Source organism: Phyllopteryx taeniolatus, chromosome 2 (genome assembly GCF_024500385.1).
Source record: "Phyllopteryx taeniolatus isolate TA_2022b chromosome 2, UOR_Ptae_1.2, whole genome shotgun sequence".
In the NCBI taxonomy this organism is placed as follows: domain Eukaryota; kingdom Metazoa; phylum Chordata; class Actinopteri; order Syngnathiformes; family Syngnathidae; genus Phyllopteryx; species Phyllopteryx taeniolatus.
Window position 1 is genome coordinate 28,595,244 of NC_084503.1, and position 27,877 is coordinate 28,623,120.

At 40.8% G+C, this 27,877-nt stretch overlaps 1 protein-coding gene across 2 annotated transcripts; it reads left to right on the forward strand.

Moving 5' to 3' along the window:
* Positions 1-27,877, forward strand: slc12a4 (solute carrier family 12 member 4). Of its 2 annotated transcripts, XM_061765606.1 has the most exons (24): positions 4-258; positions 11,997-12,091; positions 12,161-12,292; positions 14,103-14,249; positions 14,780-14,834; positions 14,953-15,083; positions 16,765-17,006; positions 17,109-17,323; positions 17,826-17,990; positions 18,687-18,785; positions 18,876-18,933; positions 19,029-19,203; positions 19,312-19,430; positions 19,888-19,986; positions 20,142-20,261; positions 20,353-20,457; positions 20,558-20,726; positions 20,846-21,041; positions 22,072-22,241; positions 22,320-22,451; positions 23,427-23,534; positions 23,607-23,797; positions 26,255-26,388; positions 26,474-27,877. In XM_061765606.1, the coding sequence occupies exons 1-24, from the start codon at positions 129-131 to the stop codon at positions 26,563-26,565; spliced, it is 3,279 nt and encodes a 1,092-aa protein (XP_061621590.1). In that variant the 5' UTR covers positions 4-128; the 3' UTR covers positions 26,566-27,877. The 2 variants fall into 2 exon arrangements, with proteins under 2 accessions (XP_061621589.1, XP_061621590.1); XM_061765605.1 differs by having other exon boundaries at positions 1-258; positions 23,427-23,797.

The following is a 27,877-nucleotide window of genomic DNA, read 5'->3' on the forward strand; positions in this document are numbered from 1 at the left end:
GCGGGGAGTGCAAGCATACCCTGTCCGGGGGAAGTGAGCGCAGGGTAGTGGAATGTAGTTGCCATTAGCGGGAAGAGGCGCTAACAGCTAGCCTGCAATGCCCAGCTGGAGTTGGCGGGGATGAAAAAATGCCTCACTTTACGGTGGTACCCGTGAGGGATCGAGCCCAGTCCGGCTATGACGGTCTGGAGGGGATCAACTCGGTGGACCACGGGGACGGTGGACCACCAGATCATCAAGACACTGTCAGCTCTGACGGTAAGTCACACAACTTTCAAAGTTTGGAATTAGTGGTGATGCTTGAAGCGGAATTCGCTCAGCATGTCTCCCACTCTTATGAACAGCTGGTTGGGCGGTTACCATGGCAATTGTACAAGGCCAGAAACCAGTTTTTGCAAGCTCCCTTCTTTATACTAATATCTTTAGAGGTTTCAAAACTAGGCGCAGAGACAGTTGGGAAGGGGTGAGAGCTACACAAAGGGGGGTAAGCTTGTATGGAGGTGGGAGGGCTCCGTTGATAGCACCCACCACCAAAAGGCCTCAAGAGGCGCCTGGTACAAAAGATGGTGCCAAAACCCTCCTTTTTTGCCTTTACCAAAATGGGCTGCAGCACATTTCTGCCTCAGCTTGTCGCTCGCGTGTTTCCACCCTGTTCACACAAGAAAGGGAGGGCGGAGGATCCAAAACAAAGAGAGAGAGAGAGAGCAAGGCAAGAAGAGTATGATTATGTGGGATTTGTACATGGGCTCAAGGAAAGAAAACATTTTATGGAATAAAAGACACATTGGGTGCGGTCTTTGAAATGAATCCGACAGAACCAAAGGCCACACTTTGTACAAACCCACACACTGACTGCCTCCTTTTTTATTTAATAACTGAAACTCAGACTGAAGATGTACCATAAAAGTTGTTGCGAGCTGTGTGGTAGATTTGTTTAAAAAAAGATTCCTCCATTCCCTCTACCACTTATCCTCACTTGGGTCACGGGTATGCTTGATCCTGCCTTTGGGCGAGAAGTGGAGTACACCCGGGACCGGTCGCCACCAATTTACGGGGCACAGATAGACAAACAACAAGTAACACTCACATGCACATCTATAGACAATTAGAGTCCTCAATTAGCCTACCATGCATGTTTTTGGGATGTGGGAAGAACCCGGAGAGGCACGGGGAGTACATGCAAACGCCACACAGGAAGGCTGGAGCCATGACCTCAGAACTGTGAGGAGGATGCGCTAACCAGTAAATCCACTGTGCCGCAGCCCAGTGTTTGAAAACATAGAGCCAACAAAATCAAAATCAAATCAAGTTGCTCACATGTACATTTCTATTATTATCATTTTAAATAGTCTTTAAACACATTATACATTGAACTGCATTAAGAAAGCACAGTAGAGAGTAAGTATAAAGACATTTCAAGGCTATTACAACCCCGATTCCAATGAAGTTGGAACATGTTAAACATAAATAAAAACAGAATTCAATGATTTGCAGATCATGTTCAACCTATATTTAATTGAATACACTACAAAGACAAGATATTTAATGTTCAAACTGATTATTGTTTTTAGCAAATAATCATTAACTTACAATTGTATGGCTGCAAGATGTTCCAAAAAAGCTGGGACAGGGTCATGTTTACCACTGTGTAACATCACTTTTTCTTGTAACAACATTCAATAAACGTTTTGGAACTGAGGACACTAATTGTTGAAGCTTTGTTGGTGGAATTCTTTCCCATTCTTGCTTGATGTACAGCTTCAGCTGTTCAACAGTCCGGGGTCTCCGTTGTCGTATTTTATGCTTCATAATGCGCCACACATTTTCAATGGGAGACAGGTCTGGACTGCAGACAGGCCAGTCTAGTACCCGCACTCTTTTACGACGAAGCCATGCTGTTGTAACACCTGCAGAATGTGGTTTGGCATTGTTTTGCCGAAATAAGCAGGGGCGTCCATGAAAAAGACGTTGCTTGGATGGCAGCATATGCTTCTCCAAAACCTGTATGTCCCTCTCAGCATTAATGGTGCCGTCACAGATGTGTAAGTTACCCATGCCATTGGCACTAACACAGCCCCATACCATCACAGATGCTGGCTTTTGAACTTTGCGTCCATAACAGTCCGGATGGTTCTTTTCCTCTTTGGCCTGGAGGACACGACGTCCACAATTTCCAAAAACAATTTGAAATGTGTACTCATCGGACCACAGAACACTTTTCCACTTTGCATCAGTCCATCTTAGATGAGCTCGGGCCCAGAGAAGCAGGCGGCGTTTCTGGGTGTTGTTGATAAATGGCTTTTGCTTTGCATAGCAGAGTTTCAAGTTGCACTTACGGATGTAGCGCCGAACTGTATTTACTGACATTGGTTTTCTGAAGTGTTCCTGAGCCCATGTGGTGATATCCTTTACACATTGATGTCGGTTTTTGATGCACTTCCGCCTGAGGGATCGAAGGTCACGGGCATTCAATGTTGGTTTTCAGACCTGCCGCTTACATGCAGTGATTTCTACAGATTCTCTGAACCTTTTGATGATGATATGGACCGTAGATGATGAAATCCCTAAATTCCTTGCAATTGTACGTTGAGGAACATTGTCCTTAAACTGTTCGACTATTTTCTCACGCACTTGTTCACAAAGAGGTGAACCTCGCCCCATCTTTCCTTCTGAATGACTGAGCAATTCAGGGAAGCTCCTTTTATACCCAATCATGGCACCCACCTGGCACCCCAATGAGCCTGTTCACCTGTGGGATGTTCTAAACAGGTGTTTGATGAGCATTCCTCAACTTTCTCAGTCTTTTTTGCCACCTTTCCCAGCTTCTTAGGAACATGTTGCGGCCATAAAATTCTTAAGTTAATGATTATTTGCTAAAAACAATAACGTTTATCAGTTTGAACATTAAAAATCTTATCTTTGTAGTGTATTCAATTAAATATAGGTTGAACATGATTTGCAAGACATTGTATTCTGTTTTTATTTATGTTTCACACAACGTCCCAACTTCATTGGAATTGGGGTTGTAGATTGCACCAAAAATGTAACATTCAACTGCAGTTGAAATGTGACACAGCATTAGAGCTTCTATTCCAACTGTTCCCATGAAGGGCTTGATGACAAATGGGAAACAGCCAAGTCCTGATTCTGGGAGTGTTTCACACTGAGAGCCCTCTTCACTTGTTGCTGAGCAATGAGCTTCCCAGAGCAATGACATCCCAGTTTGCGGGCAGCTGTCACGGTGACTACATGCTGTCGAAAAGGGAAGTGAGACTGGTGAATAAGGAGAACAGGCGCATGCTATAATAAGGTCGTGTAAACAGTTTGGTTCATGGCCATGGAGATGTAGTACAACAATGTCCATCCATCCATTTTCTGAGCCGCTTCTCCTCACTAGGGTCGCGGGCGTGCTGGAGCCTATCCCAGCTATCATCGGGCAGGAGGCGTGGTACAACCTGAACTGGTTGCCAGCCAATTGCAGGGCACATACAAACAAACAACCATTCCCACTCACAGTCATGCCTACGGGCAATTTAGAGTCTCCAATTAATGCATGTTTTTGGGATGTGGGAGGAAACCAGAGTGCCCGGAGAAAACCCACGCAGGCACTGGAAGAACATGCAAACTCCACACATGCGGGGCCGGGGATTGAAACCGGGTCCTCAGAACTGTGAGGCTGACGCTCTAACCAGTCGCCCACCGTGCCGCCTTACAACAATGTCAACCATGCAAAAGATGTGGCAGAGGACCGCCTCGGTTCATGGCATAGTGATTGCAGTTATTTAAATGTTTTGTGTGCCTGGCATTTGCTTTTGCTTGCAGACTTGCAGTTTTATCTTATGTAATGTAATTCATGGCAGAAAAATAGATTTAACACGTCAATGTGTTCTCATGAGTGTTTAGTGGGAAAATTTACATAAAAGTGAAACAGATCGAGCATAATCCGTTGTAGAACACAGGATGAATTGCATTATTTTTCGCATTGGAAATAATGGAAATATGCATCCATCCATTTTCAATGTCGCTGGTGCTGGAGCCTAGTGCGGGCGAAATGCGGACTACACCCTTAACTGGTCGCCGGTCAATCACAGGGGACATACAGAGAACGGACAGCCATTCCCGCTTACATTCACAGAGGGAACAGAACCAACGCTGCCTTCACCCAAGTCAGGCAAATGTACCATTACACCATCAGTGGCTATAATAGAAGTAGAAATAATTAACTATTGTACGGGCAGTGTTTAAGTAACCTTTAACATTCTTGTCTTGCAGTATACTGTATCTTACCCAGTCAGCAAACATACGTCACACCGATGTCGGCCCGTCATCGAAAGCTCCATCGCCCAGATATTGCAGGGAGATTTATATTTATATTTACAGACATTTATATAAGTTTTGTTGCCGTGATGTCAGCATTCAACCGAAAACCACCACACAACGTCTGAACGATTCAAGCTGGAGCGTCAGCCAGGGTAGCCTCTTCATGTGCCTTTAATGATGTCATTCAGCGTGCCATTTAGCTGATATGCAGGTGGCAAGTCTCTCTGCCACTTGTTGTCCTCCATTCACTTGACTCCACCGGCTCAGTGCTGCATTCACTCTTCGAAGGTGCGTTGGAAGTCTTACTATGACCCCTAAGAACAACAACACAGATCGCTTCAGTACAATCAGTACATCTTTAAAAACAACCTAATTTCGTGTTTGTAATGAAAACACAGAATTCAGAATTCATTAAGAAACGTCAAAATTAGCGGGGGGGGGGGGGGGGGGGGGGGGGGGGGGGGGGGGGGGGGGGGGGGGGGTAGCTCACGTCATCTTGTAAGTTTCATCATTCAAAAGTGTCAAACTCATGGATGGTGCTATTGTTTGGTGTCGACACACAGATTTGTTTTGTGTGACATCAGCTGTAAGATCGAGTTGCATGTACCGCAATTATTATTAGTCAATACTTGGTCGGGTTAAAACAGGACAAAGTGTGTGGAAAAAAAAAAAAAGAACTGTGGAAATGAAAGGCAAACTGTTTACATAATTAAAGAATTATTACAAAACATTGCTTGCTGGTGAATTAGATACACATCGGTTTATCTTCTGTGGTACTAGTCCGTGAAAATCACAGCCAGCTGGTCGAGTTACCTTTAATATGTGTGTAACGCTGGCAGCAGTCGGGATATGAAGGTTCCTCCTGGCATACTCGGTTTGTTCCTACAGTAACCCACAACTTCATTACCTGTGACAACATTGTGATTTTCTTCCAATTTAATGACAATAGCTTACCTGAAAACTGCCGGTGGCGAACGGCATGCTGGTGATGTAATTAATACAGCTTTGAACAATTTATGCAGCCGCGGCGCTGAAACCGGTAAATTCCTGCCCACATATCTCGGGATTGGCTATCCGAGCCTAAGCAAAAGACCATTCTGAGACGTTTTGAATCTGGGAAGTACACGCTTTTCGGCAGTTGCTTGTCAGACACATAGCAAATGCCGGCCGACGGGGTTTCCTAAAGCCGACGTCGGTGCTACGTATGTTTGCTGACGGGGTACATATGTGTAAAAAAAAAAATAGGTCAACCTCGGTGATATTCATGTTAAAACAATTAAGTGAAAAGAAGTTACTAATATAAGTGAGCTAGCATTAGGCAGCTAACTAGCTAGCTATTATGGTGCATTATTTCGTACAACACGCTTCATCGTCAATGAAATTTAGATTTAAAGTATATACAATGTTTTGGAAATATCAGCACGAGGTCAAGAAGTTGGGTTTGATTCTCAGCTCAAGCTTTCCTGTGTTGCATTTGCATGTCTAGGTACTCTGGCTTCTCCCCACATCCCAAAAACAAGCTTTTTAAGTTAGGTGAAGACTGAATTGTCCATAAGTGTGAATGTGAGCGTGAATGCTTGGTTGTCTATAGGTGCTCTGCAAATGACTGGAGACCAGTCCAGGTTGTACCCCATTTCTTGCCCAAAGTCATCTGGGATGGGTTCACTCGTGACCCCAATAAGGACACATGCTATAGAAGATGTATTTTATTTTAGGAAACGTGAGCTTATACATGCAACAAGGGTGGAAATGACACACTTTAACGTCATCCTCAGCCTATAAACACAGCTCTGTCGGGCCCAGAAACAGGCCACTGCTGTAACACTGCGGTCATTGTGGCAGAGCTAGAAGACCACTCCTATATATTCACCACAAAGGGCGGAACGTTTGCAGTTGCATGATTCGACTCTTGGCAACCTGTCTATGGTTTCCCACCCCTTTAGGTTTAACTCCACAAGTCCTTTTTTTGATGTCAATAAAATGGCAAAGAGGCGGCACGGTTGACAAATGGTTATTAAATCTGCCTCACAGTTCTGAGGACCCGGGTTAAAATCTGGCCTCGCCTGTGTGGAGTTTGCATGTTCTATTTTCTCCAGGTACTCCGGTTTCCTCCCACATCCCAAAAACATGCATGCTAGGTTAATTGAAGACTCTAAATTGCCCGTAGGTGTGAATGTGAGTGCTAATGGTTGTTTGTTTATATATTTGTCCTGCGATTGGCTGGCGACCCTGTTCACCGTGTACCCCGCCTCTCGTTCAAAGTCCGCTGGAATAGGCTCCAGCTCGTCCGCAACCCTAGTGAGGATAAGCGATACGGAAAATGGATGGATGGATGCAAAATGCCATAGAAGGAAAATGTGATAAAGACCACAGAACAGAAAATGGAACGCAGGGGCAAACCGAATTGCTCAGTAGGGTACGGCCATATCATTTGGGTGGTATCCTCAAAGGTTCTGCTTTTGTAATAGTAATGTTAGTAATACTAGTAGTTCTTGAATGTAGTATCTTTTAAGGACAGCTTTGGACTTCTACTTTACCTCAAATATATTTGTAGCCTATTTATTTGTTAACTTGCACAATGACGGCATGTGATTAACTGCAAATTCTACAATTTAAACCTTCTAATCAGTTAACTAAAAAAAAAAAAAAACATTAAATTAAATCTAAAATGTTGCCTTTCCCTGTTGACATTTTACCCTCCGAGTTCATTGGATCACGCTGTGGACTCATCATTAGTGCAGATCAGCGCTAATATGTTTTGCTGTGCATCTCAGCCGGTTAGCACTGCATGGAAGACAGCCATTAAGGCTACATTAGGACATGGTTAAAGCTACAGTGTTTGTTACCCCAAGAAAGGGTAAGCGCCCTTTGCACAATGGTCATTGCACCGGACTATTGCAATATTAGTCATTCGAACTGCTCAAAGTGCTAGAGGACTCTGCATCTTTTTGCACAATTGTTTTTTGTCAATGTCTTTATGTCTCCAAAGTGTTCTGTAAATTGACTGTCTGTTGTACTAGAGCGGCTCCAACTACCGGAGACAAATTCCTTGTGTGTTTTTGACATACTTGGCAAATAAAGATGATTCTGATTCTGAAATGAAGGCATGTGCCTAGTTTCTACACCAATTTTACAGAATAGAAATCAAAATATAATCTTCTCCAACATTTATTAATACCTGAAAACTGTCTCTGACGTGTATTAATGATATGATGATGATTATGGGGAGGCCTTTATTTCTTCAAATTCATTTTTGTAATGGTTTTAAATAATGTATTTCTAAAATATTTTTCCACATAATAGTTAATTTAAATACCGCCTATTACAATATAATCTGTATTATATTAAACATAATATATATTCAATTAAGGCCTTTGTCATTCATTTAACTGGCAGATCTGAGTTGATTTCTTATAATTTTTCTCCTCGGTTATGCATATCACTTCAAACTCCACTGTAATGTAAAAATCCAATCTTGGGCTAAAGTGGCTCTATCATATAAAAAAAATAAAAATAAAAATCTGTACAAGCAATATTTAAGTAACATTTGAATACTTTTGTCATACAAATATAAAAATATGTCTACCACTTTATTATTCATTCATTAAAACAAACTCAAATAAACACTTTTATCATCCTCGTAACATTATTGACATACAAGGTTAGCATAAGAAAAATTTAACATTAACAATACATTTTATACATGTTAAGTGTCCCACAAAAAGGAGTTTACCACTAATTTAAGTGAGCTAGCATCATAAACATCAGCTTAACAGATGCCACATCTATGTGTTGGACTGTATAGCGTGACATATGGACACATTGTAAATATAATCACAGCCATTTTTTTCTGAGTGGGGGAAAATTAGGTCACTATTTGGGATGCACCTGGCTATTATTTGGGACATGGCTTCTACCAGAGCAGAGATCACTATTTCAGCCACTATGGTATGTTCATATAAAAGCTCATTATTTAGTGTAGATAGCTAAATTTGGGAGTCTACCTATAATTGGAAGGAATAAACCAGTATTTACGCAGCGGCGTAGAAACCATATTAATTAGGAAGTAGAGTGAGCTAATCTACCTTTCAGTGTTAAAAACCTTTAATTCAATCATTATAGGGGAAGTTTAGCAGATAAGAAGCTTTTCCAATAAGGAGCTGATGGACACTCATACTGTTGAGAAAGTGCAGGCTGCAGCTGCAACACAAACAAAACATCTTGTTTTGTACCCAAAGCAAAACACAAATGTTCTCTTATAAGAAATGACATATTTTGTAGTCGCTGTGCACATGTCACTTTGAAATCAATGTGACAAACTAATATCAGCTCTTCCAGCAATCTGATCTGTTTGTATGTTTGTAAAAGCACCCACTGAAAATGCGAGTGTGACTTTCCTGACATATTGGGGTAATCATCAACACTTTTTTTGACAGTCAATTGTACACCAGAGCTCCAATTAAACCCATGACAGAAAAGTTTACTTTATTCGTGAGATGGTTTAAAATATAAGAGCCCAGTGTTTACTCTGAAGCTGCCGCTTTCAGAGGTATCAATTTAACAACACATTTATTGTTAGGGTTGTAGTTTGTGACAGTGAACATAAGTACTGCATCATCCCTTCCAAGTGAGATTTTCTTTTAGTAGTCTACTCTTAGTATTAGTCATGTTACTGAAAAAATATATACGTTATTTTCAAATTAATGATGTTAATTAACACATGACTCATGCTGTTTTAACTTACATTGTATAGCACAACACTGTGATAAAGGTTGCCTGGTCATCCTGGAAGGGGGATTCCGCCATCTGTGGTCCCTTCTCAAGGGTTTCATCTCTTTTCGCCCCCCAAATGTATTTTTTAATTTTTTAGTTTAGTTTTTTTTTTTGTGATTAAGGGCTATACAAATAAATTCGACTTGACATGCACTGAAAAATATTAGATTAATTTAGTTGTAGATGTTTTTTCTTAAACAGTCCAGCGACTAATTTCACAGGAGTCCAAGAAGGTGTAGTATTGCTATTATATTATAATCTGTGAAGATTTACTGTGTGATTTATTCCTCACCAGCACCTAAATGAACCAGATAATGACAAACATGTAAACATTAATCCAGACTTAACCCTCCTGTTTCATTTGTTTCTTTGGTACAGTAAAATTGATCAAGGGTTCATGTGAACCATTTAGTAAAAAAAGATACATGTAAAAAAGAATAATGATAAATAGATCAATACAAGAAGAGTCAGTAAGTTTCAAGTTTTCTTTTTTTTTTACATTTATAAAATATATTTTTCTACGTTTTAAAATTTTAAACTCGGTCAATTTGACTTGCACTGTAACAGGAGTGTTAAAATTGAGCTCGGATTCAATGCATTGACTACAAATGGACACTAGATGACAGTGCTGTGTTCTTATTTTTAATTCACCTTGCTGCAACTCATCTGTGTAGCATTTTGATGGTGATCCATCATATGTATGCTTTTACTAGTTCTGTCTTCTCATGTGCACCTCACTGAGACACTGCTACATTCACGTAAGATGACAGGAGGCTCTGTGCTGCATCAATGAGCACTGCCTCATGGGCCACGTGTTGGATCAGGCCCCGCATTGGGTGTTGACCCAGGGTGAGCGGGGGTCCTGGATAGTAGTTGGTGATGTGAGTGCAGCATGCACAACACTGCTCATAACTATGCTGAGCCTCAGTGACACCAGTAGCAGCACCACTGCACCTCTGAGCACAGGTGAGTGAGAGGACCAGACATATTTATTATTAACCACTGGTGCTGCAGAAGATTATTTTCTTAAACAATTTTTTTTCCAAGGCTGATGCAAGGTTTGATGCAGATGTCATTTTGGGTTAGTGCATTTGCATGCATACATTTCTAGGCAGGGTTGGGTTCGGTGCCTTCCTGTGTGTTACTTCATTTACAGTAGACGTAGTATTGTGTTGCCCTAAATGGCAGGAACCATATATGGTATGGCAGCTACACTCCTCACTGAATACAGCATGTGATTTATCCCAGCCAAACAATTAAGAACTGTAATGATAAAAAAGTTAAATATAGAGATGTTAAATGTGTAATACATGCATATTAGAATTGTTTTTCATTATTATCAATAGTCAATTTCAAATATCAAGCCAGATGTGCTGCCAGAAAGTTTGTTCTCAGCAAAAAACAAAACTCACAGCTAAAGAATGTCTTGGAACAAAACAGCAGACTATGCTATAGTGGCCTCCTGTGAACCCTGATCTAAATTTATGAAGGTACCTGAAGCATGCAGTATGGAGATGTTACCCTTCCAACCTGACAGGTGGAGCAGTTTAGCCCCAAATAACAAAAATAGTTTCAGGTTGCTTCAGTTGTCCTAATGGTTAGCATGTCTTCCTCAGAGTTGAGAGGTCTGGTTTTGAATCTCTGCTCAGGCCCTCCTGTCTGGAGTTAGGCTAATTGAAGGCTGTAGTCTATGTGTGAACCCAACCTGATCATGTACTTGGTGGTGGATTTTCCATAATGCCCACAGGTTGGCTGTAATATGTGCCGGTGCTGACAACCAACCGCTACACAAAACCCTTTCATCCCTTCTGCCGCAAGGTTGCGGAATGCACAAAATTGAAAAAAGAATGAGAAGTAATCATTCATTCTGCATGCTGTTCGGATGCACGGTCACTGGTTGTGAGTGTTGTTGTTGTTATGTCATGAGGTACTATTTACTCAGTTAAATTACCTTAACTCTATGTGTGATGGACACATATATATATATAATTTTATATTATATATACATTTTGCCCTGCGATTGACTGCCGACCGGTTCAGGGTGTACCCCGCTTCCCGCCCGAACATAGCTGGGATAGGCTCCAACAGCCTGCGACGCTGGTGAGGATAAGCGGTAAAGAAAATGGATGGATATATATACATTCACTGTACACTAACAATATGTCTAAGATGAGTCTATGCTCCTCTGCGTCTTATGACTCAAATGTTTGCTTGTCTACATGTGTCTTGTGATTGACTGGTAACCAGTCCAGGGTGTGCCCCACCTCTTGCCCTAAATCAGCTGCGATAGACTCCAGCTCACCTGCAACCCTATTAAGGACAAGCGCTACAGAAAATGGATAGATGAAGTTATTTCATGGGATGACTCAACTTTATTTCTCGAGCTCTTTAACAACAATTGCAGCTGGAACAAATTGTTGTACAAAAAAACATAAATAACATAAAATGAAAATAAATCACAATGAATTAAACTAATAATAACAATCATAATAATAATAATGAATAATTATAATAAAAAACAATATTCTTATGTATAAGAGCTCCCTGTACATTGACATTTAGCATACAGGAGTTGCAGAGTTTTATTCCGTCTGGCTGCAAAGTCTACATGTTTTTTAAGCTGTGAGTAGATGAGAGGAAGGCACAAGAATGAAGTCTCCAACGACCAGTATGAAGGCCCTGGGATCATAAACGTCTATGGCCGGGATGCTATAATTGTAATCTCGCGATTACAGTGTGCATGCCATGACGTCACTCGTGTTTGCAACAAGCTGAGTTTGAATGTAAACAAACAACTTCAGTTTTCCAATAAAGATATAAGAAATGACTGATGTGCAAAATGCTTGAAGTACATCCTTAAATTTACTGACTTTCTAACTTGTATTGTTTGTTTTCAATCATAGGACTTGGCAATCACAAAGAGAACAGCCCGTTCCTCAACAGTCCTGATGAGAAGAAGAAGAATGACTTCTATGACAGGAACCTGGCTTTGTTTGAGGTATCTTGTGGGTTTTCCATCAAATTCTAATAACAGGAATGATTTTATTTAACTGTTCCCCTCATCCAGGAAGAGCTGGACATTCGACCCAAGGTGTCCTCTCTGCTCAGTCGCTTGGTCAGCTACACAAACATCACCCAGGGAGCAAAGGAGCATGAGGAGGAAGAGAGCACTGAGGCCTCTCGGAGAAAAACTCCCAAGGTCAGTGTAATGGTCCAAAGATGCCTGGTAACATTATTAATCCACCTGTAGGGCAAGTTTTGTATGAACACTTGCTGACAGATTATCCAGCATGATTGGCTTTAATACAATGGAGCCTCTAAAGCCTGACATAATCCAATTCAGGACTGATTTGTTTGGATTTCTGAGCATTTTTACTGCATAGAAAATAATATAAATGGAATTATTTGTGTTCCAGGATCAGTCTGTCACCATCATTGCCCCTTTCCTAACTGGATCTATGTTTTGAGTACTGGTAACATTTTGAGTACCTTTTTAGAACCAAACTTTTTAGTAACATTATAACATTCTTAATTGCCAAACAAGTGTTTAAAAAAAGTGTAATAAGAAGTTAGCTAGGGCTAGCTAGAAGTTAGGGTAGCATGGTGAAAACAAACATAATCAATGACACGTGACAGACAAGGGCAGCGTTATCACACACACCACAGTTGGCATGATTGCTTGAGTCTCATTTACCGTAATTTCTCGTGCATAATGCGCATTTTTTTACCCCCAAAAATTTTCAAAAGGCAATAGTGCACATTATACATAGGTATAGGAGTAAATGAAAAAGACTTTCACATTTTATCAATGTATGCTGCCATCGAGAGGTTATGAAAAAGCTGTACACTTTCATTCCACTATGCCACCGCCCCCAAGATGTTATGAAAAAGTTGTACACTTTCATTCTAGTATGCCCCCTAGAGGTTATGAAAAAGGTGTTGACTACACTTTCATTCCAATATGACAGGTGTACATATGACTGCATATATGTACAATTGTGCTCATAAGTTTACATACGACTGATGACTGAACAACAACCATCATTAATTTATTTATGGTTATGTTTTGTTTAATGATATTGCTTTTCTGTAATGCTTGACAGTTTAATTTGAATCCCATTAAAATAAAATTAAATATGTTTCGCCTGGTCCTTCATGTTTTCTTAAAATAATTGTACACATCTTACAATTCCTGCCGGGGTAATCAAACGAGGACAAATGTGTGTTTTCTCATTTACTAAATAAAAGTAGGGCTGTGAATTTCAAAATAAGAGCAAGTCAATAAAAATAAAGTATTGTGTGTTCAAATAAGGTGTTTAACTTCAGAATAATTCTTTGAAAAAAAACTAACAAAATACAGATAATACTTTGTTTTGTTCATATGGGTAGAAGCAAAATCATGCATTGTAAAATTGCATTATACATATGGAGAAGGGTTTTCCAGAATTTTGAGGTCAACTTTGGGGGTGCGCATTATACATGGGTGCGCATTATACACGAGAAATTACGGTAGTTTATGTCACTTCCAATGCTAATTCCATCAACTACAAATGTCTCTTTGCTGTGCTATATTTATTCCTTACTATGTATTTTAATAATGTATGCAGTGTTAGTTCATTCTCGGCTCTTAATTTTAAATTATTATTTTTTACTGTATATGTAAGTTTTGTGTTTGATTCTCCATAGTTCTGAATGTCCGTGTGAATGCTTGTTTGTCTGTACTGTATGTGCCTTACAATTAGCTAGCAACCAGTTCAGGATGTACCCCACCTCTTGCCCAAAAGTCAGCTGGGATCGGCTCCAGTTCACCTGTGACCCGATTGTGGTAAAGCAGTTTAGAAAATGGATGGATGATGGATGGATAGGTTCCACTGCTCATGAAAGCTGTAACATGCTATACTGACCTTTAAAGAGTACACCAATCAATACTGTTTCCTGAATTGCTCAATAATCACAACCCCCGCACTTCCCACCACCCATCCTCACTCTCTCGCTCTCTGTCTCCCCAGTCGCCCAATATGGGCACTCTGATGGGCGTCTACTTGCCGTGCCTACAGAACATTTTCGGGGTCATCCTCTTCCTGCGGCTGACGTGGATTGTTGGGGTGGCCGGCATCATGCAGTCCTTGCTGATTGTCATCATGTGTTGCACATGTGTTAGTACACACGCATGCACGAACACACACAAACACACGAACTAGTCTAATATGCCGGGTGGGCATTACCTCCAATGTGGGTCATGAGTCTGTTCCTACTGCATACAAGTCAATAGAACCTTCTCACCGAGCACAACATTAGGTACGCCTGGCCAATACAAGAGCTGTATTAAAAATTCCGCCTTTACAAAGATACTAGAGACACCACCAGTGAGGTACCGGTAATATTTCAATCATATGTTTTGTATTGATCGTGGTGTAATATTAAGAATGCCATTTTGACTTGTATTTCTGCAGAGCGTGCCTCCATTGCCTTCCACTGCCTTACACAATCAATGTTGTAGTTGTATGTATTTCCAGGACACACCATTAATATTGATTATTTCAAGCGGGATTATGCTCAGTCAATTGGAAAACCATCCGCCCGAGCGTCACTTTGATGGGTGGATGTTGGCGTGCCACACAGATGTTCCCTCGCAACATCCGGGCCAAGCGTTTTTTTGAATGCAATGTCCCTTTCCTTTTTGCAGACCATGCTCACAGCCATATCGATGAGTGCCATTGCAACAAATGGTGTTGTTCCAGGTAATGTGTGAATCACTGTGGCCACAGATAGTTTAATAGTCTTGCATAAAAATGACATAAAACTGTATTCCGAATCATCTGGATTAGTGGATTGTAACAGTCTGTTTCCTCTTTTTAGCTGGTGGGGCCTATTTCATGATCTCACGCTCTCTGGGTCCAGAATTCGGAGGAGCTGTTGGCCTGTGCTTCTACCTGGGCACCACCTTTGCCTCCGCCATGTACATCCTTGGAGCCATTGAAATATTTTTGGTTAGTTTTTAATAAAATAACCACATTTGGTTATGTCAGATGGTGTTGAAAATGCCAGCATGCCTCTCTGTGAAGAGCCATTTGCTCAAATAGTGGCCTCAGCTGTGATAGACATCATGTCAGCTGGATAAATCAATGTCACAGCTCAACGTCACACCCTTTCTTTCCCCTCAAGGGAAAACAAAATACCCTGAAGTGACCGTAACCTTTACTATGATTGACACGTAATGTGGGTAGTAATTGTCAGAGCAGAGCTGGCATCGGTAAACCTGAATTTTGCAGTGAAGTTTAAAGAGAATGCTTTGCTGTACGGAGAACATGAAAACAATATTTCATGTTGATTATTATTATAAAAACGTATTGTTTTTAAAAAATTCATGCAAAAGCTCCTGGCTATGTATGACAAAAAAATATTAATTACTCAGGCAAATAATAATAATAATATATCACAAACAAAAATGAAATGTTCTGCAATGTAATCCAAAATATCGTGAATTTTCTTTTAAAATATTTGTTTAAATATAATTGAAATATTCAATGTAATTAATTGAATGAGGTCTAATAATAATATAATATATTGTCAACAATATTCATCCATCGATCCTTTTTCTTTACCGCTTATTCTCACTGGGGTCGTGGGCTGCTGGAGCCTATCCCAGCTATCTTCGGGCGGGACACGGGGTACACCCTGAACCGGTCGCCAGCCAATCGCAGGACACACAGAAACAAACAACCATTCGCACTCACATTCACACCTATGGGCAATTTAGAGTCTTCAATCAACCTACCACGCATGTTTTTGGGATGTGGGAGGAAACCGGAGTGCCCGGAGAAAACCCACCCAGGCACGAGGAGAACATGCAAAATCCACACAGGCGGGGCCGGGATTTGAACCCCAGTCCCAAGAACTGTGCTAACCAGTCCTTCACCGTGCCCGCGTCAATAATATTATAATTATAATATTAAAATCCATCCATCCATCCATTTTCTGAGCCGCTTCTCCTCACTAGGGTCGCGGGCGTGCTGGAGCCTATCCCAGCTGTCATCGGGCAGGAGGCGGGGTACACCCTGAACTGGTTGCCAGCCAATCGCAGGGCACATACAAACAAACAACCATTCGCACGCACAGTCACACCTACGGGCAATTAAGAGTCTCCAATTAATGCATGTTTTTGGGATGTGGGAGGAAACCGGAGTGCCCGGAAAAAACCCACGCAGGCACGGGGAGAACATGCAAACTCCACACAGGCGGGGCCGGGGATTGAACCCTGGTCCTCAGAACTGTGAGGCTGACGCTCTAACCAGTCGTCCACCGTGCCGCCAAATACTGCAATATAACTATAATTAATAATTAATTACGTTTAATGTATTTATAATATGTCATATATGTATATTTTAAATGTTGCAAAGTATAATAATAGTTATTTTAACTATTACTCATTACTAACAATACATTTTGACAATGTTATTAATATGTATATTTAATGTAAACATTAATAAGTGGTCAAATATCATCAAAACTTTATTTGAATATTTAAATTTTATCGCAATATTTTATGACTGGAAAATAAATCACTTAATTTAATAGTAAAGTATTCCAAAACCTGTCTAGCATTTCAATGAGTTACATGTAAATTGAAAACGCTAATATACATTATTTTTGTATTTTTTTCCACCTTAGAAATATCTGGTCCCCCAGGCCGCCATCTTTCATGCCGTAGATCACCACGGCACTGACAGCGCGGTGCTGAACAACATGCGCGTCTACGGTACCATCTGCCTCAGTCTCATGGCTGTGGTGGTTTTTGTGGGTGTCAAATATGTCAACAAGCTGGCCTCGCTCTTCCTCGCCTGCGTCATTATCTCAATTGTCTCCATCTATGCTGGCGCAATCAAGTCTGTCTCTCATCCACCAGAGTTCCCGTGAGTCTCTGTAGAACAGTTGGTGTGGCTGTAATGCATCCACTGAGAGCTGTTTGAAATATTTTGGTTAACTTATGTCACTGATTTCTCTGATTGCATTAGGATCTGCATGCTTGGCAACAGGACCTTGGTTAGAGATCGTTTTGATGTGTGTGCAAAGACGATAACCACTGGCAACATCACAGCGCCCAGTCAGCTGTGGGACATGTTCTGCCTTCCGGGGAACATGAGCAGCGCACAGTGCGATGACTACTTCCTGCAGAATAATGTCACAGAGATCCAGGGCATCCCCGGGCTGGCGAGTGGAATATTGCGAGGTATACGCAAAGTTATCATAGTGTAGTGTACAAGTGTTCAAACTGCTGTTCATTGTAAAATGTATAAACAATGATTTGGAAAATGTATCTTTTATATATACGAAATGTTAGTTCTTTTAGTTTTATATAACCTTCACATGTTTTACTGACAAACATTCTACCTTAAATTTGACAAGTGACAGTGCACCTGAAGCCCAGCTCATGTAACCTGTTTACACGTATTGCAAAAAGCCAAAGTCAATACAAAACACAATCACATATTTGATCTTTGGATGCTCAACTAAAGTCCCGCTTAGGTCTTCCATGACGGCAGTTCGAATTCTCAAGTCTTGACTTTAGAGGCATATTTGTCCAGAAAATTTTGCTCAGATTCCCATTTTGTACAACCCCAGGGTTGGTCAAAATGTGAGCTTTTGGGCTCCTTCATTGATACAAACAATCAATCATGAAAACAAAATCTGCTTGGGGGAGGTAATAAAAAAAGGTCTTCTGTTTCTGTTAGACAACATGTGGGGCAACTACCTACAGAAAGGGGAGATCCTAGAGAAGGAGGGGCTAGCGTCGGTGGGCTCACACGGCACCATGGAGAACTTTGGCATGTACGTGTCCGCAGACATCGCCACGTCCTTCACACTACTAGTGGGCATCTTCTTCCCATCTGCCACGGGTAAGACAATGTCATGAACGGGGTACGATCTGATAAATTTCCACCTCTGCAAGTAGTATCAGTACGGTAAGAGACTGGATGATGTTTGTTTGTAATAGAATTTTCCAATAACTAGGGTAGGTTGGGTTTGAAGTTTAACATTCACCACTCGCTCTCCCGTCCAGTTGTGTTGTAAGCTAATGTCCCTGTCCGACAAGTATTGTATACATTTAATTAGCTAATATCTAATAATCTGATTGTGGGATGCCAAGTCGCTGTGTTAAAGCACACACAGATGAAGCTAAATCCTACTTTACTGACTGTTTAAAAGGTAAATGCAAAGGCAAATAAATACCGGATTGAAAAAAATCATGCTCGGTGGCGCTAATACACATTGCAAAGTGGGTGCTACCTATCACGCAAAGCAAGGTATTTTCACAACTCCTTCTGCTTGATCTGGTAGGTCATTGCCCCACTTGGTCCCAATGCAAGCAGACTGCAACAGTGAAAAGTCTGCCACCTTATCAGCATCTGTACCAAAATTTAACAGGCTACTTGTTGGGCTGTGCACCACCCCTTGCATTTGTTAAGTATCTGATGCCGCATGGCTATTGTTAGCTATTAGCTATACTATTAGGATTTCTTGTGAATACCATTAAATTAAATTACATTTTACATTAAGAATAATCATTACATTGTCCTTGTGTTGTTTTGAAGGCATCATGGCAGGCTCCAACAGGTCTGGAGATCTCCGGGATGCTCAGAAGTCCATCCCCATTGGAACCATTTTAGCTATTACCACCACTACTCTTGTCTGTATCCTTATTTTGGTGACCATATCAAGTCAAACGTTTTGTTTGGAAATTTACCTGCCGTGATCTTAGTACCTTGACTTATTGTTTCAAGATCTAAGTTCTGTTATCCTATTTGGGGCCTGTGTCGAAGGGGTGGTCCTAAGAGACAAGTAAGTCCAGTTGCATGCTAATGCAAGCAGTCATTTATCATGTTCTATTTTTATTTTTATTTTATTTTTTAAACTTACCCAGTATGTATTTTCAGATTTGGTGACGCAGTTAGGAACAATTTGGTGGTGGGAACTCTGTCCTGGCCGTCCCCTTGGGTCATTGTCATCGGGTCATTCTTCTCTACGGTGGGAGCAGGTTTGCAGACGCTAACTGGAGCACCAAGACTTCTCCAGGCCATCGCCAAGGACAATATAATCCCTTTCCTCAGAGTGAGACATTTCACATTGTGGATTATAAATGTATTACTAGAAGTGTTAGACCTTGCCAGAGAAACCACGCAAGATGTTTGATTTGTTGATTATTTGTCTTGGTTTCAGGTGTTTGGACATGGGAAGACAAATGGTGAGCCAACATGGGCCCTATTGCTGACTGGCCTCATAGCTGAACTTGGTATCCTGATTGCCTCCTTGGATATGGTGGCTCCAATCCTTTCCATGTAAGATGACTTGCAGATGTATTCCTGTGTACTGTGGATCCAATCAATAACCACAATAAAATGAGATCAACACGAAAGCTGTTTAAAATATCCTTCCATAAAAAGATACATACAATGGCAGACTTGCTGCGTGATACTGTTTCCTTTTTTTCCTGTTGGTGGCAGTCATGTTCATTACAATGTGGGTGCCAACTGGCACGCAAAAAGCTTTTTTCACTTTCATGCCATTCACCGTGTCTTGGTCACTACCCCATTAAGCCCCAATAAAAGCACACTGTAACAGTGATAAGAGTAGTGTGAGACAACTGCAACCTATCTAGCCGTGTCAATTAAATCCAAGCATTTTTATTTCAGAAATGGTAGAATTTTTCATGTAGTTCTTATATTGGATCGTAATGCTTTGGCTTTATTTATGTATTTCATTTTTTATTAGGTATTTGTGTTGTTTTTCCCCCAGGTTTTTCCTTATGTGCTATCTCTTTGTTAACCTGGCCTGTGCCGTGCAAACGCTGTTGCGCACCCCAAACTGGAGGCCAAGGTTCAGATATTACCACTGGTGAGAACAACTTAAAACTGTTTCATTTCACTTGAAAAGCTTGATCAGGATTTTGCTAGAGAATTTATAACTATATTTGATAAGATGAGCATGTTTTTGGCCAATAAGATTGCTTGTACAAGATGCAATGTGTTCTTGATCTTGTTCCCTAAAAGGACTCTATCCTTCCTTGGAATGAGCATGTGCTTGGCCCTGATGTTCATCTCCTCCTGGTATTATGCTATTGTGGCCATGGGCATTGCTGGGATGATCTACAAATACATAGAGTACCAGGGGTATGTCCAAAGCTTGAGTGGATCTTATGTCCTCTATACCGCTACAATTGAAGTAAGCCTTGTCTTTTTCCACTCATACAAACAAAAACAGAGCAGAAAAGGAGTGGGGAGACGGCATCCGAGGACTATCCCTTAGTGCGGCACGTTATGCTCTGTTAAGGCTAGAAGTCGGACCCCCGCACACTAAGAATTGGAGGTACAGCTACGCTGAAGTCTTCCTTCAAAAAGGTTTTTTATATAAGACCCAATAATCTTGGTGAAACAGTAATTATGCCGCTCATGACTATGCCTAACAGACCTCAGTTGTTAGTTCTGTCAAAGCTGGATGAGGACCTCCATATCAAATATCCTCGGCTGCTGACCTTTGCCTCTCAGCTTAAGGCAGGGAAGGGCCTGACCATAGTAGGATCTGTCATCCATGGAAATTTCTTGGAAAGTTACGGGGAACTGCAAGCAGCTGAACAGGTAAATGAAGACATTTCTCAAGTCTTGCATTGTGTATGATCAAAACTGTGTGCATGCTTATCAGTGGTGGTGATAAAAGGCACGTTAACTTATCAAGATTGATTGATTTATCCTACCAGACCGTCAAGAACATGATGGACATTGAGAGGGTCAAGGGTTTCTGCCAAGTTGTGGTGGCGACCAAGGTGCGGGAGGGCATCGTCCACCTGATCCAGTCCTGCGGGCTCGGGGGCATGAAGCACAACACGGTGATGATGGGATGGCCGTACGGCTGGAGGCAAAGCGAGGACCCTCGAGCCTGGAAGACCTTTATCAGTAAGCCCCTGAAACACAGCTGCATTTTTGCACCGAGGAATCCAATTTATCCCCTTGGTTCCCCTGGTAACTAAGGTAACCTTAAAGTCAAATGTTGCATTCCTAGTTTGTTTCTTTTCAGCGCTCGAGCAGTTGCAATTCTATGCCAATCGTCAAATCTTTTTCCTTCAAACCTGGTCAATAACGATTATCTTCAAGGATTTCTTACTAACATCAGAACAACAAGCCTGTTGATTTTTAGACTGTATCTGACCTGTTAAACAAGGTCAAAAGTCATACTGTATTTCCAGCCTCAGGTCTGATAGTGACATAATGTATTTCATATTAAAACTTTTAGCTTTTCACCGGGCATGTGCACACATAACCACTATGTGGTGCTCAAGCACCTGCCCTTTTGCTCTGAACCAAAAAAGTGCCCTTTTTGCTGCAGCCCATTTGTTCTTCATTCATCAATATTTAGTCCTTGGGAGAATTGTATATATGATCCCGCCTTGCCCCCAGCCCCCTTCCAGAAATCTGTCATTTGAACAGGGGTGTGTTGAATTTTTATATCCACTGTACCCTCCCTACACCTCCTCTGTTAATGGTGACTGTTGTGTTCACAGAAATAAATACATAAGTTAAATACATACTACTGTTTTTCTTAATTGTATAATTTTTGCGATAGGTGCCTTTTTTGGCTGGAGCACCTGCCTCCAAAAATTTATGTACACGTTCCTGCTTTTCATTCTTGTCATACAGTGTGTACTGTGCCTGTCAAAGAAGGGGTTAACCACTATCAAAGTTCTGTTTGCTAGTTTTACAGTATATTTCCACTCTGCGCTCTGCTCGGCGTAACTTTCAAAGGCCAAGCAAAAAAATGTAATAATAAGGTTGCTCTTGAATTATGAACTGTGAAGTAAATATCACGGTATCATTCCTGCCTGACATACTGTATATTGGAACATCATGACGCTATGCATCCTCATGTCCTGGGCCGCTATGATTCAATTAAGCCCTAAATAGCCTTCATGTTCTCATCGCTGCACAGACACAGTCCGGTGCACCACAGCAGCCCACCTGGCTCTAATGGTGCCCAAAAACGTGTCGTTCTACCCGAGCAACCACGAGCGCTTCACTGATGGCAACATTGACGTGTGGTGGATCGTCCACGACGGTGGGATGCTCATGCTGCTGCCTTTCCTGCTCAAGCAACATAAAGTACAAGAACACAAATCATATCAATGATGCTATTTGAAGTAGAGTTTAGTTAATAAGTTCTAGCTCTGTTTTTTGTAGGTGTGGCGAAGATGCAGAATGCGTATCTTCACGGTAGCCCAGATGGATGACAACAGCATTCAGATGAAGAAGGATCTAGCAACATTCCTCTACCAGCTGAGGATAGAGGCTGAAGTGGAAGTGGTGGAAATGGTAAGAGTTGCTCTCACGCAGAGAGACGTAAGATTTAAATTATTAATAAAATAATTTCACAGCTATTTATAATTGCCAGACTTTATTGACGCAGTTTTGGTTAATATGTGGTGTGCGAGTCAGTTTTATTTGGAACCTATTGTTATTTTGTGACTGTAATGCACATTATTACAAAGAGGCGGGAACCAAATGTTCAAATCAATCGTTGGTTGATTAGTTGGAGGAGGGAAGTGGTTGGTTAGTCAGTTAGGAAGGTAGGTGGATGGTTGGTTGTTTGGTCGGTTGGTTAGTTGGATGGTTGGTCAGTAGGTTGGGTTGATCAGTGGCTGGTAAGGTAGTTAGGTAGGTGGTTGGTTGGTTGGTTTATGGGTCGGTCAGTTTTTTAGTTTGTGAGTAGCTTGGTAGTTTTTTTTAGGTGAGTTGATTGGGTGGGTGGGTCGGGACTTAAGTAGGTTGTTTGTTAGTTAGGTGGGTGGGTGGGTGGATGGTTGTTTTTTCGGTGGGTCCATTGGTCAATAGGTGAGTGGGTAGGTTGGTGGTTGTGAAGATAGGTAAGGCTGTTTGTTGGCATGGGTAGGTGGATGGTAGAGTGGGTAGGTAGGTAGGTAGGTGGTTAGTAATTTAGGTGGGTAGGTGGATGGATGGTTGGTTGGTCAGCTGGTTAGGTTAGTGGTTAGGCATAGGTAGGTGGTTGGTTGTTGGTAGGTCTGATCTGCACAACACAAACAATGGGATGATGTCCGGTGGGTAACGTTCTAGTGGTCATCTGCTAACAAAAATGTACATTTTTCAAGAGTTTTCAAAATACCAATAGAGGCACACATTATTTTTGTACAGTGGACACAACATCAGGTACACCTAAAAAACGACTGAGATCCAATACAAGAGCCGTACCAAAAGGCCTGCATTTAGAGAGATGATCATTTTGACTTTTGATGGATACTATTGATTTACAAATGCACTTATGTATTTCAGCATGACAGTGACATCTCGGCATACACTTACGAGCGCACGCTGATGATGGAGCAGAGATCTCAGATGCTGAGACAAATGAGACTTTCCGGCGCAGAGAAGCAGAGAGAGGTAACGCACACACAAAAGTGTCATCAAGATGGGCATGTCTGGAATTCATACTTCCGTCCTTTCTCCTCACAGGCCCAACTTGTTAAGGACAGACACTTGCTGGTGCGAATGGGAAGTTTGTACTCAGATGAGGAGGAGGACACGTTGGAGAGTCCTCTGCCGGGGAATGTTCAGATGACCTGGACGAAGAAAAAGTCTGAGGCTGAGAGAAGAAACACAAACAATGCACCCGAAAACTTCAGAGAACTCATGAGCCTCAAACCGTGAGTTACAATTTCTCAACATTAAATTAATTGTGATGAACCGGAAATGTCCGTATGCAGAGTTCGCGCACCCCTGTGCCGGCACCAGTCCTGTACAAAATACCTCAAAACGAGACCTGAATAAAAATTAAATTATTTTAACAGAAAATGACTTTGGTAGAAGTTGGTCACCTTGTAGAATATTACTTTGGTAAAAGTGTTAAAGTATCTGACATTTTCTGTACTTACGTATCAAAACTAATTTTCAGAATTTTCTAATTAAATGTAACTATCATTAAGTATTGGAAGTAAAAGTATTCAAAAAATGGAGTGGTTAGAAATTAAATTGTATTTTTATTCATTGTAATTTTATTTGTACTCAGTTTACTTCAGTAGTGTACAGTAGTTAGAGATCTGCATGTTGGCTAATGAGCGAAGTTAGCCTGGCCATCACACGACGCTGGTGTCTGCTGGCCTCAAGTCGAAAGGAACGACAGAGAGAGAGAGACACGCACTACCGTTGCGCCGATATAGATACTTCCTGATTACCTGCATCTCGTTTTCATGACTTCCCCTTACATTTATCCCAACAGATCAGTACAGGCGGGGCTAGTTTCCACTTTGTGCTGCATGGTTCAGGCATTACTTCAACAAGCAAATTCTTTGTTTTGTAGTCATGACTCAGTGACAGACATGGTTAGGGGAGGTCCATCGCAGTAAAAGTATACATTTTATTTAAGAAATGTAGTGGAGTAAAAGTGAAAGTTGACAGAACTATATATGACAAAGTAAAATACAGATATGTGAAAAGTAGTTGTAATTTGATACATTGAACCACAACGGCAAATATAAAAATCCAAACAACCCGTGTTTGGAGTACAAACCCCATTTTCAATGAAGTTGGGACATTGTGTAAAATGTAAATTAAAACAATATAATGATTTTCAAATCCTTTTCAACCTGTGTTCACACTGCAAAGACAAAATATTTAATGTTCAAACTCATGAACGTTATTGTATTTGTTGTTGTTTTGCAAATATTGTCTCATTTTGAATGTGATGCCTGCAACACGTTCAAAAAAAGCTGGCACAGGGGCAACGAAAGACTGAGAAAGTTGAGGAATACTTACGAGTATTCCTAGTCGGCCACCGTGCCGCCTATATATATATATATATATATGTATATATATATATATATATATATAGTGATTTGTATTCCTCGGTGCCATGCCACTCTCTCTCACTTTATGTGCAATAGACAATAGATATAACCATTATCACATGATAATGGTAACCATCACATGGCCGCCACGTCAATGCCCCACATTCAAGGCACGGGAGGCACGTCTTTTGAAATTGAATCTAGTCATAGTCTATATGTATGACCCAGAAAAACATCAGTCCCATTCTCTGCCTGCATTGCACCACAGCGAAAGTAAACAACAGCAGCCAATTCTGAAACTGACAGACTTTGTCAACGGCATTTTAAGTAACAAATGGACACTATTTTTGGACACATTGTTCAGTACCGACGGTCCATTTTATCCAATATCCGTTATATTGGAGTCCGTTTTATCAAGGATCCACTGTATTTCACTTTTTTCTTATTTAAAGTAGCGACTTAGATGATCGGTAGGGGGCGCCCTTATTGACTAGCCGTCACTGCTTCTCATACTTTTCCCCAAAGAAATTGTTTAGTGTATACCTATGTTGATTTTCTGTGGTCGAACAGCCTTTCCCAATTTTTTCCAGAAATGCACCCCCTTCAAAACTACCAAAGAATTGGTGCACCGCTATGCCTGGCACCACAAGCCCCCCACCCCAAAAAATATAAATACAATGCAAACAAACCCCGAGAGTATAGCTATGTTGATTTGATGTCATACTACAGCCTCCCCATCCACCCAACTTAACACCGCAACAGAGTTGGTGCACCCCAATTCCTGGCAAACATACCCAAAAAGCCAATCAAACTCTGGCTGAACCAATTTTTTTCCCCAAAACTTTTGAAGCCACGCACCCGCTTCCAGATCCCTGGCAGAGTCAGTGGACCCCCTTTCCCTGCACCACAAACCCTCTTCCACCATCCCCAACCCAAACCCCCCAAAAAATAAAATCCAAACAAAACTAAATTAGAGTATAGCTCAAAACAAATCCTTTTAAGTATATATCTAAGTACATCTGTTTTTTTAACCCAGCAATAAATGTCAGCTTTATTATAGATACTATGTATTTGGGTGTTGTGGAAGCCATCTAACGCGACACATAGTGGCATCAAGTCATAGTGAAGATAGTTACATCCACCTAATGGTACAACCATCTTTTTCTTCATGTCAAGTTTCTATTTGATGTGCAGCATTTATTTGTTAGAGGTGGACAATGCACCCAGCGATTAATGGAGGCTATTTGTGGAAATAAATTCTATATATTTTTCAGAAAATGTAAAAACTTCATGTATCTTATACATTTTGTACTCCAGGGACCAGTCCAACGTGCGGCGCATGCACACAGCCGTGAAGCTGAACGAGGTGATCGTCAACAGGTCTCACGACGCTCGGCTGGTGCTCCTCAACATGCCGGGACCACCTCGCGACACAGATGGAGATGAAAACTGTATCCTTTTGCTGCCGTGACAACAAACACACTATCTGAGCATTTTGTTGTTGTTGTTTCCTTCACTCCCCCCCGCCCCCTTCAGATATGGAGTTTCTGGAAGTGTTGACCGAAGGTTTGGAAAGAGTGCTGCTAGTGCGAGGCGGCGGGCGTGAGGTCATTACCATCTATTCTTGACCAAACAACAAACCATGGAGGTTCACATCACATTAGAATTCAGTGTCTTCATATACTGTAAGATCATGATCAGACCATTTATTTAGAGCAAGAGTGGGGAACCTTTTTCCCATCTAGGATCATTTCAGTCCTTTGAGGTCCACATGGTGGACCGGATCACATGGCCCATAGGATGTAGGTTACCTTCCCTGACGCAGTATACAGTATATAGAGCTGCAGTACTGCCTGTGTGTACACAAAGACAAAGAAGATTTTGATTTTGGGGGTGAGGGGGGGGGTCACTTTATTTATTTATTTATTTGACACTTTACATGTTTCTCCTTTATAAGGCAATATACTGTGTTCCCAGCTATAAAGCAATGGAAGACTTTAGTATTCAGCTTTGCATGCAAAAGATGATTGGTTTGTCTGTTATTTTAAACTGATATTTCTATTGTTTGTATATTTCTTTTTCTGTAAAGTTTTTATTTCTAAGATGATGTGCAAAACTAGTGTAGGGAACCACTGGGTCTTTCTCTTACTGAAAGAACAGTGTGTTTTAAAGTGATTACGGTCGACAAGTTGTGCAATTACAGAACAATGCTAAGATTCCTGAATTAGATTTTGTTTCAAGTCAGTTAAATTTAGAAAATTACTTCAAGCTAATAGATTTCAATCAGTTTAGTTTAGTAATTATATTTTTATTGTAGTTTTAATTTTTAGTTGATGTTTTTTCCCCCAAAGCAGAATTGGTCGGTGTTAAGGTTGAACAATGTAGTAGTAGCTATTTTTATATTCTAAATTAATGGTGGCAATAATCATTTTGGTGAGATTTTTTTTCACAAAACTTCCCACATATAAAAAAGTGAATTTCTATGACTAGATGTCCTTCAATAAATATATTTATTGCAAAAGTCATACTCTTGTCCACTGATGCTTTGTGCTTCTTCTATTTTATATATTTTATTTTGGCACAAAAAAAAAAACAATATAAAGAATCTATTACAATATAGCTATTAGTAGTGGTTGTATTTTTTTGTGTACTTCTGACCTGCTGCTGGTGATGGATGTTGCAAAATGTTGTTTGGTTCAGTCTTTCAAGTGTGAATATTTTTAAATTCTGGTTAAAAACTTTTTTTTCAAGCTTTTTAGAGCATTTCCATTCTTAAATGATCTTTTTTGCACTGTAAATTTTTTTTTTGCCTTTGTTTTTAAGCTTTTTTTCTCTCTTTATTTTTATTTTTTTAAATGCTTTTAATCATGTAAAGCACATTGAGTTACCTTGTGGATGAAATACGCTACATGAATAAATTTTCTTTGCTTTGCTTTTACA